The 19,449-nt window shown below is 43.7% G+C and overlaps 1 protein-coding gene across 1 annotated transcript in view; it reads left to right on the top strand.

Moving 5' to 3' along the window:
* The first annotated feature begins 4,687 nt into the window (after window positions 1-4,687).
* Window positions 4,688-19,449, top strand: part of itga1 (integrin, alpha 1) — an 82,070-nt gene continuing 67,308 nt past the window's right edge. Inside the window, exon 1 of the mRNA XM_079525033.1 lies at window positions 4,688-5,026. Within this exon, the coding sequence (XP_079381159.1) occupies window positions 4,960-5,026 (67 nt within the window). The 5' untranslated portion in view covers window positions 4,688-4,959. The remainder of the gene's footprint in view (window positions 5,027-19,449) is intronic.

The following is a 19,449-nucleotide window of genomic DNA, read 5'->3' as shown; positions in this document are numbered from 1 at the left end:
TATGAAGCATTTCCTGTTGTCTGTCTCCATTTTTCAAACACATTACAGATATAGTTTCAGAATAAAAGAGAGAGGGCAGGGGTGGGGCAGGGGTTAACTATTTACTTTGGATGGAAAATTGACGTTAGCCTGGTCAATGTTAAAGTTGAGGACTTCTATACATTCATCAAAGAGAAGTCAGCAGGGACTCATCTGCTTTCTTTCACTCCAAACTTACCGAAGAGTTCAATTTTCTCTGTGGTACTAGCACTAGTGTCAGTTTGTGATTATAATATTTCTCCAGAGCTGCAAAACCAAACCAAAGAATGACAATTTAAGTCAAATGCTACAACAATATTGTCATGATGAGCTTTTGTATAAGCCTTTAGTAGACAGCAAAGATATTTTTCAGAAGATATTTTTCTACTGTGCCTCTACTCTATTCTGTCTAAATGAATTGATAAATTGTAGAACTGCCCTTGTATTGTCATTACAGGCTTTCTATGAGCACCACTCATATGCCTATAAAATCAGCTTAAATGCTTTCCCTTTAATAGAAAATTACTTTCCAATGTTCACTTTATGTACAGAGAAGATTGATCATTTAAGGGATCAAATTTAAAGGTATTCATATATAGACTATATAGTAATTAGTAAGTTAGTAGTAAGTTCGTAAATAACACTTTTCAACAACAATGCATTCACACATAAGACCTCTTCTTTTGTGTGTAGGCCTATAGAGATTCCTCTTAGATGCTCAATGTAAATAGCTTTGACTGAAAGGGGAAAGGGTCCTTATTCTACTGTTTGCCTCTGGCATGACTGATGATACAGGAGGAAAATTAATGTCTGTTAGGCAGCAGAAACCAAGCTCATTTCCCTTCACTTAAATGGATTTGTTGAGGATAAACATTATGTCTTAATTATATATCTGGAAAGTACAGTTGCTGGCATTCCACACCACCACACTATCACTATGACTGCAGCATGAATTTATGTTCTTCTTAAAGAATTAATATAGTTTAGGTTTATTTGCACAATATAATGAGAATTTGTAGTTACTGTGCAGGAAAGGAAGGAAGACTGAAATTACTGAAATCGTATTATTTTCTTTGTTAAACAAGAACAATTGTTCAATTGGAGGATTAACATTTGGGGCATTAATTGCTCCTCTAGTCTAGAACAAAGCAAAACAGCTGGAATAAAAAAAATATTCAAAACTCAAAACAGTCATTACTCTAGAAGACATGTTTTACATTGTTTCCTGAAGATGGAAGATGATGCCTTTAATGACATGTTCAGTGAATTCCACAACTGAGGACCTCTAAATTGGATGAAAAATGTCTTGATGTACCACAGAGGGGTAAATGGAAATGATCTTTCAGATGTCATAACAATACTATAAATTGTTAAAAGTTAATAGTGAAAACTGTGTTTTTCTGATTGTTGGACATTTGTGGTGTTTACTGAAACTGAGAAAGAACAGGATGGAGAATGTGGATATAAACACTAAAATCCTAAGTGTTATATTACATCAATTCAGACCTAATCTGAATGAATAAAATGTTATTTTAAACAGTGACTATGGTGAGAAAAATAAATTATCTTGTCCAGTTGAGTTATTAAGTCGTCACTCCGTACAGCATGTTAATACAATATAACGAGTGCATCTGCAGCATAGGCGGAGGGGGGGGGGGGGGGGGACATAGCGCCTGCTATGTCATGCCCCCCCAAACAAAAAACATTTGTCCCCACACTTTTTACATCCCGACGGCGCCACTGATCTGCAGTTGTTGGATGTGGACCTGCTATACTTTAGACCCTCAGGTAGGGCACAGATGGTTCACAAGTAGTACTGCCCAAAGCTCATGGCTGCAATATGATATCTCGCCTTACAGATCTGTAAACGTTACAGATCTGTAACTCTAACAGTGTACAGTACGGGTCCATTCTGGTGCCATGTGGGTGTGCTTAAAATGAAAAAGAGAACCACTGGTATAGTGGATGTTAATTTAAAACCAGGTCACAGGGGGTGTCATCGGGTCAGGAGGAGGGGGGTGGGGGGGGGGGGGGGGGGTGGCGGTGTACAGGGTGGTGGAGAAACATAAAACAAGGAAACTAATCAGAGTCTTCCTGAGTCTCAGGCAGAGATATCTGCTGCGGGGCTGAAGACACAGGAAGGACTGTTGTAAACTGTCTCATTCTCAGGGAGTTCCTGAGATTCTATGCTGATACACATGTGTATTTTGTTCCAGCAGTGTGCCCGTAGGCCGTAGTCCACAGGTCTCATATTTGTATGTGTTGTGTGTCAATTTAGACAACGCACGTCGCACACACCATACAAACAAAAACAAACACGCAAATGCATGTGATTGTGTACAGCGTGCGCACGCGCGTGCTGTACACAATCACATGCATTTGCGTGTTTGTTTGTGTGTGTGTGTGTGTGTGTGTAATATTAGCAGCAGTAGATGATGGAAAAGGCTGACATATAAATAACTATAGTTTTCCAGTGAAGCGATCCTGAGGTTCATCGTACTTTGTATATGAAAGGATTCATAATATTTACACACAAAGTAATGAAATGTCCTGAAGTGGTCCCCTCAGTGATTTCAGAAGTGGATACAGATATCTCTCTCTCTCTCTCTGTCTCTCTCGTTCACTCACACACACTCACTCACCCTCTCTTCGTCACTCACTGTGTTTGTGCGTGTGTGTGTGTGCGCGTGTGTGCGTGCGTGCGTGCATACGTGCATATGTGTGCATGCTGAAGGGGTTGTACAGTAAGCCATACTAGGCATGCTTGCCATATCTTCATAAGCCAGGAGCTGAGTGCTGTTTACAATTCAACACCAGAGAGCAGGACTTCTAAAACCCACCGTGTTGTTTCACTGTACAACTGTTATCGAGGCTTGGACTGGAGCATATGTTTTTGTCTTTGTTATAATAAGTGATGGCAAAGGTCAGTTGTAAATGTAAAGGCCTTGAGGTTTTAGCCAAACATAGGCTACTCTTGCAAAGGGAAACTGATGGAAGATTGTCATTAGCCTGCTTAAACTCTGCCGGTGTGCTTTTATTTATTATTTATTATAATTTGAAGCCTATAGGCTATAGGCTAGTAAGGCTACTGTTTAAATTATTCTTATATAGAGCGTCGCAGTCCCGCCTCCTACCCTGGACCAGGAAATGAAACCCAATGCATTATTCTCATAGACATTTCTTAAAGTATTTATTTAAAGACGGTTACGCCGCGGACAAAGCCAACTCGAGTCGTGACAACTCATGACAACACAAACAATATTTTGGACCAAACAAATAATTAGAAAGAAGAAAAAAACGGCAGGTTACAACACTTTTTTTGTTGTTTTTCTTCTTTGTAATTATTTGTTTGGTCCAAAATATTGTTTGTGTTGTCATGAGTTGTCACGACTCGAGTTGGCTTTGTCCGCGGCGTAACCGTCTTTAAATAAATACTTTAAGAAATGTCTATGAGAATAATGCATTGGGTTTCATTTCCTGGTCCAGGGTAGGAGGCGGAGACTGCGACGCTCTATAGGTCTGAGGTCCTACAGTCATGAAGGAGGGGACACTAATCTTTGTACTTTGTTATCCAGATGACATGGAAGTTGGAGAAATATTTTCAGAATGGTAAAAACATTATTACCTCACACAATCTACAGTGGCCTACAGTAAGTCACTGCAATCATTGTGGGGTCCAGGGAATGACCCACACCGGGGGTCCTTGAAGGTGTTCCCAACTAAATCATTGCTATAGGAAACAAATGGTCAGCTTTAATAGCAGCATGGTTTTCAGAGTTAAATTAAGTCCCAGATATATAAAAAAATCACACCCGTGTGAACTGAGTGGTGTAAGGTCTTATATAGACTGATCAGCTGTGGTCTGACGTAATGTCTGACGTAATGAAATCACACCCGTGTGAACTGGGTGACCATAGCAACCATGCTCATTTTTGAGTGGTGTAAACCACTCCTACGACTGGCTTTGTTAGTTTACGTGTCTGTCTGTCTGTCTGTCTGTCTGTCTGTTCGCAAAAAATGAGCATGGTTGCTATGGTCACTCAGTTCACACGGGTGTGATTTCATTACGTCAGACATTACGTCAGACCACAGCTGATCAGGCTATATAAGACCTTACACCACTCAGTTCACACGGGTGTGATTTTTTTGGGTACAGACAGACAGACACGTAAACTAACAAAGCCAGTTGTAGGAGTGGTTTACACCACTCAAATATCAAACAGGGCCCTACCTGGTAGCCTGGCTAATAAGCCAGACCGAATCAGCCAAAAAATTGCCCACACGACAGTGTGATTTGAGTCTGGCTTATAGCCAGGCTACCTAGCTGGGGCATATCAAACTGGGGGTCCTTGCATTTAATAAGTAAAGGTTGAGAGAAGAATCACTGGTTTAAGTGAAGTAGTAGGTTAGAGATGGATGGGGATTCTGGTCCTCCAAAGTTCAATGTTTGATAGTTGTTTTTGAGTTTCCAGGCATCCCTTCTCTGCACTGGTAAGATTTTCCCATGCGGGTTGGCAAGACCAAGCACCCGCAAACGCTCGCTGAGCTCTGCCCACCACCACCATGGTACTTTGTATGAGACTGAGAGAGAACTCCTTCTATAATAACTCCCCTCCTCCTCGTCCTGTCTGCAGCTCAGCTCAGTACGTTGAACAGAGACAGAGAGAGAGAGAGGCAATGGTCAATGGAATAAGACGCCCCGGGACACTGCTGGTATTTCTTATTAACAACAGTTCTCTTAACGATTCAGATACTTCTTCACGTTGATGCTGCATCACAGGAAATGCATTACGAACCGCCATCACCGCTCATTTAGACATTATTTTATATTATTATATTATTATTATTTCACCGCCGGAGATTTCTGACTGTCATCTCGCATCATACTGAAGACGTAGCAGAAGACTGAAGCTTGCATCGCGGCTGCAGGACGGACGCCAGATGATTATATTCAACAACATGCAGCTCATGCGAAGTCATTCCACCGTGACAACGTTGACAGCAGTGGGTAAGTGACCTGACGTCTAAATGGACATGTGCTTTTATTTTACATCATACAATATTATTAAAGCGCGCGCTTGAGTGGCACGCTGGCACGCACACTTTCTTTTTTACATGTCATCATGTCTGAATTATACTTGGTTGCGCATCGTGTCTCGCATCGAAAATAGCCGATATCCAAGCTCACAACGCGTTCTGAGCCGTTCTGAGCTTGGAGATTGTTTCGACGCGCAACACACCGGCGCGTAACTGCATGGACGTGGTGCCAGGTGGTATAAATAAGTGGTTCTCAAAGTGGGGTCCGCGGACCCCCGGGGGTCCTGGGTTGTCCCCAGATAAATGATGGATAGTTAGTTAGGAAATGGACAATGATGTGGCTGTATGTAGCCTATACCTCTGAAAGTGTTCAAATTTGGAAGTTATGGAACCAAATGAATGGACCCTGCATGCGGGTTCATTTTGTTCCATTCCATCTGTAGCCTACACTTTCAGAGTTATGGTGGTATGTGGTCTAAACCCACAGTCTCTTTTTTAGTTTTTTTCTTCTTCCTCTTCTTCTTTTCTTTCATTTGTTTACATTTTGAACACCTTAAATCTTGTAGGCCTATGGGGTCCTTGGCACAAAAGCACTGACTGGTATTCAACGTATTGAACGGAGAGCGCTTCATGGACAGCATGGCACCAGCGCGTCACGGCACGGTACGCCAGAGCCTACGTAATCAGAGTGTACATAATTCATGACTATGCAACTAAAAGCACCCATTAGATGTGTCGACTTAAACATTACTGAAGCCTAAACGAACCCTACTACCCCACAACCTTTTTAGTGTTTGCACATGATTCTGTCCACAAAAACCGACTCTAAAGTTCCCTAGAGTGTTCCAAATGGCATTTTATTGTGACTATAGAGTTAGAGTATAGACTAATGAGACCTCTTAATTGGTTTTATGTAGCCAGCCTGCTGTATGTGGGACATTGGTTCTTTGGAGATGTCAAACCCACAAAGCTTGTAGATCTGCTGTTTGTGGCCCACAAACAGCAGATCTACAATTCCTGCAAAGCGGTGTGAGCTTGTAGATCGGATATTTGTGCTAAGTGACACCGAACGAAGTATATGTGTACATGCAGAATTGCAGATATGTCAGTATTGTCAGTCACTGTCTCTGAGGTAGCCTACTTGGAGTGGCACTGAGTTAGTTGAACATAAAACAGTGTCAGCCTTCATTTCTTGTAATCCCTATGAAACAAATATTGATGTAGCGGCTTGTAGCCTATATGTCTCAGCAAACCTTTTTGCCTAATTGCAGAAGCATTTCTTTGGTGAACTTGGTGTGATTCTGTTTGGGAAATAATAATGTTCTCTATGTAGTTAATTCATATGGAAATGTAGCCCAATGAACCAGCAGACCATATTCACTTGATTAACAGGATTTAGACCTTGATCTTACAAATCTGGATGTTCACCAACTTAATGGGCCAGTGAGTCACAGAAAAAGCATCAGTGTTAATTGAAGTCTGAGAGGCTCCATCTCAGAGTTGAATTAGCAGAGTATTTGACTGTATTAGTAATGGATATGAATGTTGGTATTGGGGAGTCCCTTGGTGGCCGTGCGCTCTCAGGTTCAGCTCCAGAGCAGCAGTAGTGAATTAACTTTAGGTCATGTTCATGTAGCTAGTACAATCATGAGGGAAAGTACCGGCAGACGTCTCTGTTAGAGGAGACAGACAGACAGACAGACAGACAGACAGACAGACAGACAGACACAACAACACACGCGCACGCACACACACACACGCAACACACACACACACACACACACACACACACACACACACACACACACACACACACACACACACACACACACACAGTGAGAGACAGTGAATCAGAGAGACTTAAGTAAACAGTTCACATCTCTTTCTATTCTCAGATTCCTTTGCTTACATGTGACGTGGGCTCGTGACCATCATTAGAGAATTGAGTTAGAGATGCAGCTGGAGATTATGTGTGTGCGTGTGTGCGTGCGTGTGTGCGTGTGTGCGTGTGTGTATGTGTGTGTGTGTGTGTATGTGTGCGTGTGTGCGTGCGTGCGTGCGTGTAGGATTGACGATAAGCTCCCATTACTAGCAGATCATCATCATTATCACATTGGGAAGTGAAGTCTCCTTACTTAGCCTCTGCTGCCCTCATCCACCCCATCAATACAACCGCTGCCCTTGAGGTCGCTGGAGTTTCCTTAATAGATGTTTTGTTCTATTCACAACGAGATGATACGTCCAACACATGCAGCCATTCACACATCCATAGCCATTCTGCTCTTCATGGAGCTCTTGTTTACCAGACTGTTCTATTCTTGATTGCGAATGTGGATTGTTGCATTTGGTTAACCACATTAGTTAACTAACTAGACAATCACTAGTTAAATCACTAGTTCATTCACTACTAGTTCAGTAGTTAAATTATACTTAATTCACTACTGCAATGTAATGTGTCCACACTTTATATCCCCTGTGTAATACAACTACAACTATGAGTTATATTATGTGAGTGTGTCTGTGTGCAATTGTGCATGCGTGTGTGTGTGTGACTGTGTACATGTACAGTATGCATGCGTGCAAGTGCATGTGCACGCTCTTGCCTGTTTGTATGTGCGCGTGCGTGCGTGCGTGCGTGCGTGCGTGTGTGTGCGTGCGTGCGTGCGTGTGTGTGTGCATGCATGCGTGCGTGCGTGCGTGCGTGTTGTGTGTGTGTGTGTGTGTGTGTGTGTGTGTGTGTGTGTGTGTGTGTGCATGTGCATGCGCGTGTAATTCCACCTGGGTTATACAGGGCCAGGAGCTGGCTGGTAGGAGACCCTACTGGGAGACCCGGTGTTGTGCTATTGGAGCTACCTCTGCTCAACTCAGGGGCCCACATGTGGTTATTGTAGTGGCGGCATTTAAGCTCAGTAAATTCCTAACGGAGATGATGGGTGTACAGGTGGTTTTGGTTTGGGAGTCAAGAGAGGGAGGAGCATCTGGCATCAATCAACATGCATGTGAGACTCGGGCAAAGGACCTACTATGGAATCATGACTGCATTTCACAAAACACAGACTCTCTCTCGCTCTCTCTCACACACACACACACACACGCACGCACGCACGCACGCACGCACGCACGCACGCACGCACGCACGCACGCACGCACGCACGCACGCACGCACGCACGCACGCACGCACGCACACACGCACACACGCACATGCACACAGGCGCAGAAGTGCACTGGATGCAATCAACCTGCATATCCAGTGTCTACAGTATGCAGACCACACAGTCAAGTGGATCTGTAAGGGTCCATTTTCACACTAGTAGAGTTAAATGAACACCTCGGATGTGACTGTGGACTGTCTGTTTTCCTTCTAGATGTTAGAGATTTATTTGTGGAACCGTTTACTCGCATCATATTCAGACAGAGATCGTGGCTCCACATGCAGAACACACTTTATGAGATGTTGCATCACTGCATGTTTGCATATCACATTGGAAGAAGAGCTATGGACCATATGGGTGACAGCAAGCATCATCTTCTTAGTTCATCAACTGTTGGAATGAAGCTTATTTGATAAAGAGGTGTTTCTTTTATTCAGTTTTTACTTAGACAAAGCCCTGAATATATCACAAAGATACAAAATAAAAATACAAATAGAAACGCCTTCCCCTATCCCACCCTCTCCCCACCTGCAGACCCCAGGACAGTTGATATAGAGGTGTTTCAAGATCTTGGACTGTCTACTGCTAGTTGCACCTGCCATTACTGTTATCCTGGTGTGATATTTACTAGTTGTACAGTAGCAAGATTCCTAGTTAACTGAGGGCAAATGTGTCGCACTTGTCACACTTGTGCTCAGTTGTAGAATATATACAGTACATACAGAGGCTGGACAATATGATATACGGTATGAATAGACATATATTCACCCACCATGTTTTCAACATATTAACTTACTTGTGTCTCGTGGTTTGGATTTTGCATGTAGTTTCTCTGGTCTCAGATCAGAGCCTTGGGTCTCTCCAGGCAGGGTCATAAACCTTGGTAACAATGTGCCAGCTGACTAGATTAGATGAGTAATTCAATATTTGTTTGAAGGATGCGAGACGAAGGACACTAAATCTTCAGACATTGATGCTTTAGTAGAAATCATGGGGACAGAGAGACGGCTTAGAATACCCCTCATCATCGTCATTACTCAAGGTATATGGCCTCTCTGTTATCTTCATTTTTGAGGGGCATGTGGCAACCAAGTCTATGGACTTTTAATCTTTGTCTTTAAGCATGCCCCCAAGCATGACCCCAAGCATGACCCCAAGCATGACCCCACTCCTGACACAAGTGTGATGTTTGTGGGGCATTGGCCCTCCAATGTCTTGGTTTTGAAATAACTGTTAAGACTGAGTTGTGTTCTGAACTCAAATGCAACCACTCAAGAGACAGGAAGACTATTAAGCAGTTTAATGTCCAAATAAAGCAGGATAATGACAAATTTGTATAGATATATATATAAATCCATATAAATACATAAATACTCTATAGTATAATTAGGTAGATATGTATCTATAGATACATTGTAGAATAGAAACAGGTGTGCAGTGCCACACCCAGGCAGCTCGTCAGAGGGGAAGGGGAACACAGAGGTGGACCTGACTAGGTGGAAGAGTGATGACGGCGCAGTGGGTTGTGCCCAGGAACACCAGAAGTGGAAGGTGGAGGTGGAGGTTTTGAACCTGGGTTCGAAACCGTAACAATAACGTCATATAGCAGCCAAGTCTAGATGGACTTTTAATGTTTGTTAAGAGCACTTTTAACAAAGAGTGGCAGCCAAGTCTATGGACTTTTAATGTTTGTTTTCAGCACTAAATGTGCTGTCATGTGGCAGCCAAGTCTATGGACTTTTAATGTTACAGCACCTTAAACAAACATTACCAGGCGTCTCACACTCTCACACAGCTCACTTTCTTGTTGGTTGTGATGCTTCTCCGATATCTTCTGAATATTTACATTCTAAGGATTTGTATGTTGCCAAGGTCACTCATTCTTATCTCTCTCTATCTCCCGCTTTCTCTTTCTCTTTCTCTCCCTCCTTCCCCCTTTCTTTCCACCCCTCCCTCCCTCTATCTCTCTCCATCCCTCCGTCCCTCCCTCTATCTCTCTCTCTCTTTACATCCTCTCTGTGTGCCCTCTCACATACACACTTGCTTTCACACACACACACACACACACACACACACACACACACACACACACACACACACGCGCACACACTCACGCACGCACGCACGCGCACACACACACACACACACACACACACACACACACACACACACACACACACACACACACACACACACACACACACACACGCACACACACACGCACCCACACGCCGTCTCTCCCATGTTATAAATCTAAATCTAGAGTGCATTCACTGGGCAGATGCTCCAGATGTTCCACAGGAGTTTACTCTGCACTGTATCTTCCACACTCCGTCCTTTTTTGGAGCTTTGAAAAAGGCATTCCTCTGTCACTGCCTGACGGCTTGCATTGCTACCGGCTGGGCTGTAACACTGTCAGGAGACTGATACCACACCGTCTCTTCCCCCACTCACAAACTGGAGACTGCAGGTGTCCGTTAAGAGAAGAACGCGACATAGTGAAACATAGCACCAGAACCAGAGGCTACACAGTATACTGTCCTCTGTGTTCATTTCAGCACTTACTGTAAACCGTATACAGTATATACTATCTATAAGCTGTACAAAGCACTTGTAGATCTGCTATTTTCACCGGATGTACTGTAAGCAACGCAACTGCAGCTAATAAACATAATAATGGGTGTTACATTTATGTGTGTGAATGTGAAAACATTCTTGATTACTAGTGTCGTCAATTCTTGCACATCGGCACAGATACATCTAACAGCCAATAGCCAAAATGATTAAGACACGTGCCTTCCCAAACGTCTGTGCACTGCACGTGCACACCTCTGATTTGCTTTCTTGTATCTAATTCTAATACATAAGATGAACACCATTTAGGCTACAGACCACACATCTATCTGACTAGTTTATTCTATTCTTGTTTCGGATTTTCTGTTCTACAGTACTATAATCTGATTCCCATGTCCCACTAGAACTTAATGTACAGCTGCTACGTCTCAATTGTATTATAGTTCTACTGTGAGAACCTTTCTCATTGAGAAAATGCTTGGCTTGGCCATACTTAGTAGCTGCTAATAAAATCTTCTGTGCTGTGCCAATGGATACAAAACAGTATCCAAAGTAAAATATTGCATGCATGTCTCTTGAAATACTCACTACTGACTAGTTAACAGGACGATTAATCACTTCAGAAATCAAATAAGAAACATTAACTTTGCTTAAAAAAAATACAAGAATTAACTTGTCAATCAGACACAGGCAGACTTTCATATACCATAATGGTGGCAACATTTTGTAATTTTTAGAAGTCTTTTAGGTTAACTGGGCACATATTTCTGTGATAGCCTGGCAGTACCATATCTGATGTGGCAGCTGGACAAGTTTCCATCCTGCCCACAAACAAGGAAACATAGTGAGTGAAACAAATCTATTGTTGTTAATGAAATACTTTTAGCAGTGCATGGTTCAAACTTGAGTGCTGTCATCTTACCTTATGTCACTCAATTCACAGAATATCTCACCATGCATATAGGCATAGATATATATAAACTCTAGATGGCTCAAGGCGGAGTTTCTGACGTCGTTCACCCGGCAGCCACCTTACTTCGGGGCTACAGTACAGTATGTTCAATGGCAGCTCAAACAGAATAACTCGCTCAAATCTTGACGGATTTACAAACGGGTTGGTTTATTACAAACGTTGTCAACGTGGCTATGATTCAGGACGCTTATCTGCTTACATTTGTTTTTGTATATGAACGTCGTATAATCATATAAGTATGCGGACGTCTCTGACGTTTATAACAAACCAAACCGTTTGAAAATCGGTTGAAAATTGAGCAAGTTATGGTCATTTAAGAGTACATGCCCCATAGACACAATGTTATGTGGCCCGAGGTAAGATGGCCGCCACGTAACGACGTCGCTCTCCATTGGCCAACAGCGCGGGTGAGCTATCTAGAGTTTATATATATCTATGCATATAGGCACCATAAACTAATTTAGAATAGTTCCATTCTTCTGACCTTTTTGGTCCACAAAGACTATGTCTACCAGTTCAGTTTACAATTGTGTTCTCATGTAGGCCTAACCTTTCCATTACACAGTATACACTGAGTCTGACCACCAGTATAAAGCTCAGTGAGGTACAGCAGGGATTGGGGTTTCGGTACGTACTGCATGGCAGGGATTGAGGCTAGGTACAGCCTTTGGGCTAGATACTGCAGGGATTGCAACGTGCACACATATGTTACGCACAAGCCCTGCAACACAAACAACAATACAAAGAGACAGAGAGACTGACGCATCTATTTGTCACACACATGTGCATGGGTATGTGCACATACCCATGCACATGTGTGTGACATACACGGGACAGACATGCATGCTTTTAGTTAAAGCCTACATAACGTGACAACATAGAGTACACCTGTGATGCACGTGCTTCGACAGCCACCAAATACGAAAAGACAGACAGAGGCAGTTTGAAGCTAGTGCATATCAGACAGTGGACCTCCTGGTACATGCATGCTGTGAAGAAGAACATTATTTAACATTGTTAGGTGCAGTTGTATAATTTCCGCCATCCAATTCTGTTACAGCAAACGGTTACATACTAGTGTATATTCAGCCTCTCTGTAACTGTGACCCGTTATCTAGTATAATAGGCCAGCAGCTTATGCTCCAATATTACGACACCACATCTAAAAACACATGATCATATACAGTAATATGCCTACAGTACAGACAGTACAGATTCTAATCAACGCAACAATCCTGCAATGGCATCATGCATAAGTGCATGCATGCGTCATATCAACATCAGCATATCATATGCTTTTTGGTTTGCCACAAACCACACAACATGATTCCTGAATGTCACATTCTACCTTTTATCTGGAATGTTGGCCTAATGGATCTGCAAAACCAAGGGTAGAGCCATTTCTATACTACTGTATTGTAAGTGTAAATACTATGCAATGGAAATGCAACATTAGAGTCCTGGGTAGGCCAGATGACCGGGAGCCAGGCGGAGATCTGTTCTCCACGGAGCACCCCTTTTGTTCAGATATTGAACCTAAATGAACTCCATTGTTGTATTGTAGCTACTTACTGTATTGTAATATTGCTGAACTATTTTTAAGGACTGATTTTCCCTATAAGGAAAAACATATATTAGACTTTATTGTCCCAGAGCCAGAGGGAGATTTGTTTTCATAGCCTTTTCAACACAGGAACACATAAACACAATAGCATACAAATAGAACAAGCAACACACAGGTAAAGCAATGCATATCATCCCCATATATCCATATCCATACCTCCTAACACAGGGGTTCTCAACCCGTGTGTCGCGACCCCTCGGGGGGTCGCCAAATTATTTTAGGGGGTCCCCAAATTATTTAAAAAAAATAAAAGATATATATTTTTTTTTCACGATTTTTCAAAAATAGCAGACCTACAAGCTCATAGCGCGCCACCGAGTGGCGCGCTATGAGCTTGTAGATCTGCTATTTTTCAATAGCTAAATTATAACAATGCTTAAAACACCAAAAGGGGTTCCCGCCCAAAATGGTTTAAGGTTATTGTAGCAGTCAATTTATATTGGGGGTCGGGAGGGGGCGGGACGGGGGTCCCGAGACATTGCCAAAGCATTTCCGGGGGTCCCCGGCCAAAAACGTTGAGAACCCCTGTCCTAACACACAACATTGCGAACTTTCAGTGAAAATTGGCGATCTAGCTTGGCTATTTTCCACGAGGTACATTTGGTATAACGGTGGAAAAAGTACAATAGACTCCTGGAGACACCTGTCAACAAAGGGTTTAATATGGACATAACTCTGGGATGTGACGGGGTGATTTATAAATAAGTCTAAATCAAGCCTGATGGGGTGATCAGTGTCATTTGTAGTGTGAGTGTTACATGTGAGATGTCAGACAGTTTGGGTGTGTGGAGAGAAATGATTGTACAGGCAGGTTTATGTGATGCTGGTATATTTCTGTCATGGTCATGCTTCCTGTACCCCTGCCTTTTGACGGCTCTGCAGAGAGTCTTGTGCATCCTATGTGCATGCATGTCTAATTTAAATATTGCATCATTCATTTCCTGTCAACTAAGAAATACAAGAAGTGAATGTACGGTGTTGTTAGTACATTTCCATGGTGGCAGGAAACCACACTTCTTGACTGTTAGTGTTAAGGGCTAAGCAGAAGCGATGTTTCCAGGAACAGTAACTAATGTGTGGAGAATAATTCATAGCCCTCAGCCTCTAAAGCGACAATGTCACTGACAACCAACACAAAGAATCATACCCGTGCAAACTGAGTGGTGGAACTATACTTTCATAGTTATAGTCACTGCATGTGTGTTATAGTTACATAGTGACTGTGTGTTATAATTCTGTGTTATAGTGTGTGTGGGGCCTTGGAGTGCCTTGGAGCCAAGCACAGTTGTGGACCTGAGCAGCTGCAGTATCAAAGACAGGGGTCAAAGGTCCTACTCAGGCGGCCAGACAGACACACATTGAGCATAGAAGATGGTGTGCCACCGCTCAAAAATAGATCATAAACTGTTGTTATCTGTCCTCTGAGGGTTCTGGACTGGAGCATGCAGATCAAGAAGACCATGTGAAAACTGTGTATGTTATGACATCAGATGATGTACGCTTAGTCACAAAGGGCTGTGCAAGCCAAATGGACTCTGTCTGGATCTCACACACACACACACACACACACGCACACGCACACGCACACACGCACACACACACACACACACACACACACACACACACACACACACACACACACACACACACCAGACTTTGTTACATGGTGTAATAATGACCCTATATAATGTAACAGAAAGCGGAGGGAAACCAAAGTCTCTCATAAAATGGTTTTAAATAACAGAGCTCTCCTCATGACCATGTGACCTTATGACCTCATGACCTCGACCCTGATGGTCTTCTCGCACACACGCACGCACGCACGCACGCACAGTCACACACACACACACACACACACACACACACACACACACACACACACACACACACACATACACACAGCGCGCCCCATGTTTAAACACAAACATGTCGGAGGCCCGTTCTTTCTGTTCATTGTCATGTTGTCATGTTTTCAGCAGCATTATGTGGTGCAACTGTTAACCATAATTGGACAGTTCACCACCTTTTTGAAATGCAGCACATATTCAAGACCACGGACACTGCCCTCAAGACCACCCAGACCACCAGGCCACATCTTAGGATATTTTATTGCAGTCGCGAAAGAATGCCTTTCTGGTAGGATCAAAATTCCAGAATGGAATTTGGAATATGGCGTCAGTCCGTCGTTAGCGCGACCATCCCTCCAGCTGGCGTACCAGCGTACATAACTATGGACGCAGATTATGAGCGGCATGAGGTATTTCTCAGTCATGTGACCTCACTGGCGCTGCACAGTTGTTGAGAGGCATCACAGACGTGGTGGGGAAAGTAACTAAAGTGCATTTACCCAAGTAGTATACTTAAATACTTTTATTTTAGTTGAGTGTTTCTGTTTTTTGATACCAGAGGCAAATTGTATTTTTGAATCCACTACAACTTTTTTATTTCTATTTTATACTTTGGATATTCTAAAATATAGTCAATCATTCTACAACCCCAAGCTTGTAGATCTGCTATTTTCTCAATAGTTTTTAGTACTCTTACTTTAGTAGGCGACTGTAAGTATAATATATTAACGCCAATACTTTTGTACTTTTACTCAAGTAAAAAATAATAATAATCAGAGTACTTCCACAACTTCAGACGGGGAGGAGCAGGGAGGAGGGTCAGACAGGGAGGCGAAGGGGAAAGTGGAGGGGAGGTGAAGATGGGAGAGGAAAGCAGCTGGGGGAGGCGATAGAGGTCATTGGGGAGGTTCATTTAGGAGAAATTGTGGTGGGAGTAGATTACACTATCACCAGCCTAACACAACAACACGTAGCAGACATGATAGTGGGAGGGTTAAGTAGAGTTCACATAAAGCATAGGGCTCAGACCCCCCAGTTCCTTCACATTAACTACTTAATACCCTTAGTAATACACGTAAGGTCTATTCATAGTCCTCATCATCATTTTTCAACTGCGGTTGAGATCGTGGATTTCACAATATTACGCCAGACTTCCCGGTCCTTCATTGCCATCCCCAGTTCCTGCTTACTGATGCCTGTGTCCCTAGCGATGACATCAGGGAACGACAGTTTTCTACCTCTGGTCTGCTTTGAGGCAGGACTCCAGAGAAGAACGGAAGATATAACCTCATTGTCAGCTCTGTAGCAGTGGCCGGCAAACTGTGTTCTTCTGGATCGGACTAGTGAAGAAACACGGGGAAGGTTGCCGTATATTAGATTAGTCGATGGGTGGCTCTTCCAAGACAGATTTTGCGCTCTCATTAGAAGGCGGGTGTAAGTGCCATCCAACCGTTTCTCTAGTTTCTTTGAAAGTGTCCATGTCTCGGAGCCATAGAGTAGAATCGGTCGTCGTAAATATTTTTACTTTTAACATCTTACTAAACTGGGATGACCAGATCTTATGCATGTCATTGCAGGCTGACCAGGCCATACCCTTCCTAGTTTGAAAGTCCTTTTGGGAAGAAGATATATATGAATACATACATACATAGTTCTAGGTGATATGGTGACCACCGAAACGGTGCTTAGTAAAAGCAGAGAGTTGTGTTGGGGTGAGCAGCGAGTCGCTCACCACCGCGGCGTGACTTCATGTTGTAGTTTTCGGTGGACACCTTATCACCTAAAACTGGAGTATTTTTTGTCACTCTCCACCAACAAATTGCTGATCTACAAGCTCACAAAGCACTGTGTTGTGACGCGCGGTCAGCTTGTAGATCTGCAATTTTCAGGGATAATAGGCATAATGGGGTTCAAATGGTCAGCTCAGCTGCAACTTGTCGTAAGTTTCATGTTCAACCCTAACCCTAACCTGGGGTCTCTCCCGCATGTGAGACTGCTACCACTCCTCCATGTGAGACTGCTACCACCCCTCCATGTGAGACTGCTACCACCCCTCCATGTGAGACTGCTACCACCCCTCCATGTGAGACTGCTACCACTCCTCCATGTGAGACTGCTACCACTCCTCCATGTGAGACTGCTACCACCCCTCCATGTGAGACTGCTACCACCCCTCCATGTGAGACTGCTACCACCCCTCCATGTGAGACTGCTACCACCCCTCCATGTGAGACTGCTACCACTCCTCCATGTGAGACTGCTACCACCCCTCCATGTGAGACTGCTACCACTCCTCCATGTGAGACTGCTACCACTCCTCCATGTGAGACTGCTACCACCCCTCCATGTGAGACTGCTACCACCCCTCCATGTGAGACTGCTACCACCCCTCCATGTGAGACTGCTACCACTCCTCCATGTGAGACTGCTACCACTCCTCCATGTGAGACTGCTACCACCCCTCCATGTGAGACTGCTACCACCCCTCCATGTGAGACTGCTACCACCCCTCCATGTGAGACTGCTACCACCCCTCCATGTGAGACTGCTACCACTCCTCCATGTGAGACTGCTACCACCCCTCCATGTGAGACTGCTACCACCCCTCCATGTGAGACTGCTACCACCCCTCCATGTGAGACTGCTACCACCCCTCCATGTGAGACTGCTACCACCCCTCCATGTGAGACTGCTACCACCCCTCCATGTGAGACTGCTACCACTCCTCCATGTGAGACTGCTACCACCCCTCCATGTGAGACTGCTACCACTCCTCCATGTGAGACTGCTACCACCCCTCCATGTGAGACTGCTACCACCCCTCCATGTGAGACTGCTACCACCCCTCCATGTGAGACTGCTACCACCCCTCCATGTGAGACTGCTACCACTCCTCCATGTGAGACTGCTACCACCCCTCCATGTGAGACTGCTACCACCCCTCCATGTGAGACTGCTACCACTCCTCCATGTGAGACTGCTACCACTCCTCCATGTGATACTGCTACCACCCCTCCATGTGAGACTGCTACCACCCCTCCATGTGAGACTGCTACCACCCCTCCATGTGAGACTGCTACCACTCCTCCATGTGAGACTGCTACCACCCCTCCATGTGAGACTGCTACCACCCCTCCATGTGAGACTGCTACCACTCCTCCAAGATTGAATCACTACAATAACATTTAAGCTGATGAATGGGTTCTCTCTCCTGATTGGATGAAATTGTTGGTGTCCCACCTCAAAATGTATTTTCGGTTTGCTCAAGAACTGGAGAGATGGGGAGACCCCAACACATTATGGCAGTCATTACTATACAGTTTCAACCTTATTTTTTTGAGCCTTCATTTGATAGATAATGTAGGGCCCTATCTTGCCTTACCCCTTATGCCTAAACCATTTTGGCATTTTTTTACTATTTTGAAAAACATTTAAAAATTGTACAAATAGATCGGCTATTTGAACTTTTTCTAATTTAATTTTGTAATGTTTTTCATTAGGGCCCGTAGTAGACTAAAGAGACAGGAACCACAGAGAGAGAGAGTATAGGGATGTGATATGGAGCAAATGGTCCGGCCAGCTGTGAATCTAACCGGGGACTCTCTGTCGGGTCAGAGCCCGCTGCCCGTCTAGTATGCACCCTAATCATTCAGGTCACCCCAGAGCTTTAACCTTTAAACCCATTTAGACCTGAGGACGATTCTACAAATGCCTTCTAAATCCTGACAGTTTTCTGAAAAACCCATGTTTCTATGTCAGTCGTTCTCAAACAATTTCCTGTCAAGGACTCCCAAAAATGTGTTGTTCCACCCCCCCCCCCCCCCCCCCCCCCCAGAAGCAAAGATTTGAGTTAAAAACTTTCGCTCTGAAAGAATATATATTCACATTTTCACGATTAAAAAAAAATAGCAGATCTACAAGCGCGGCACCGCTATTTTTCAATACCTAAAGTATAATATAATGCTTAAAACACCAAAAGGGGTTCCCGCCAAGAATGGGTTATAAACTAAAACAAAATGGTTTTAGTTTTAACCAAAAAAATAATCACTTACAGCACCTTGCTTGTGAGTAAAAACACAGTGTCAGGTTTTCTGTCATGAAGAATAGTCTCTCTATGCATGTCTTCTAGCTTCTGCGTTCTCAAAGCAAAATGTTTGCAAAACAGTAGTGTTGGGGGGGGGAGCTGTCTGGGGCCATTTCCTTGTTTTTTCCCCGTGTACCAA

This window comes from Electrona antarctica (assembly GCF_951216825.1).
Source record: "Electrona antarctica genome assembly, chromosome: 16".
Taxonomy (NCBI): domain Eukaryota; kingdom Metazoa; phylum Chordata; class Actinopteri; order Myctophiformes; family Myctophidae; genus Electrona; species Electrona antarctica.
The sequence above is the reverse complement of the archived record's forward strand: the minus strand, read 5'-3'. Positions and strand labels throughout refer to the sequence as shown.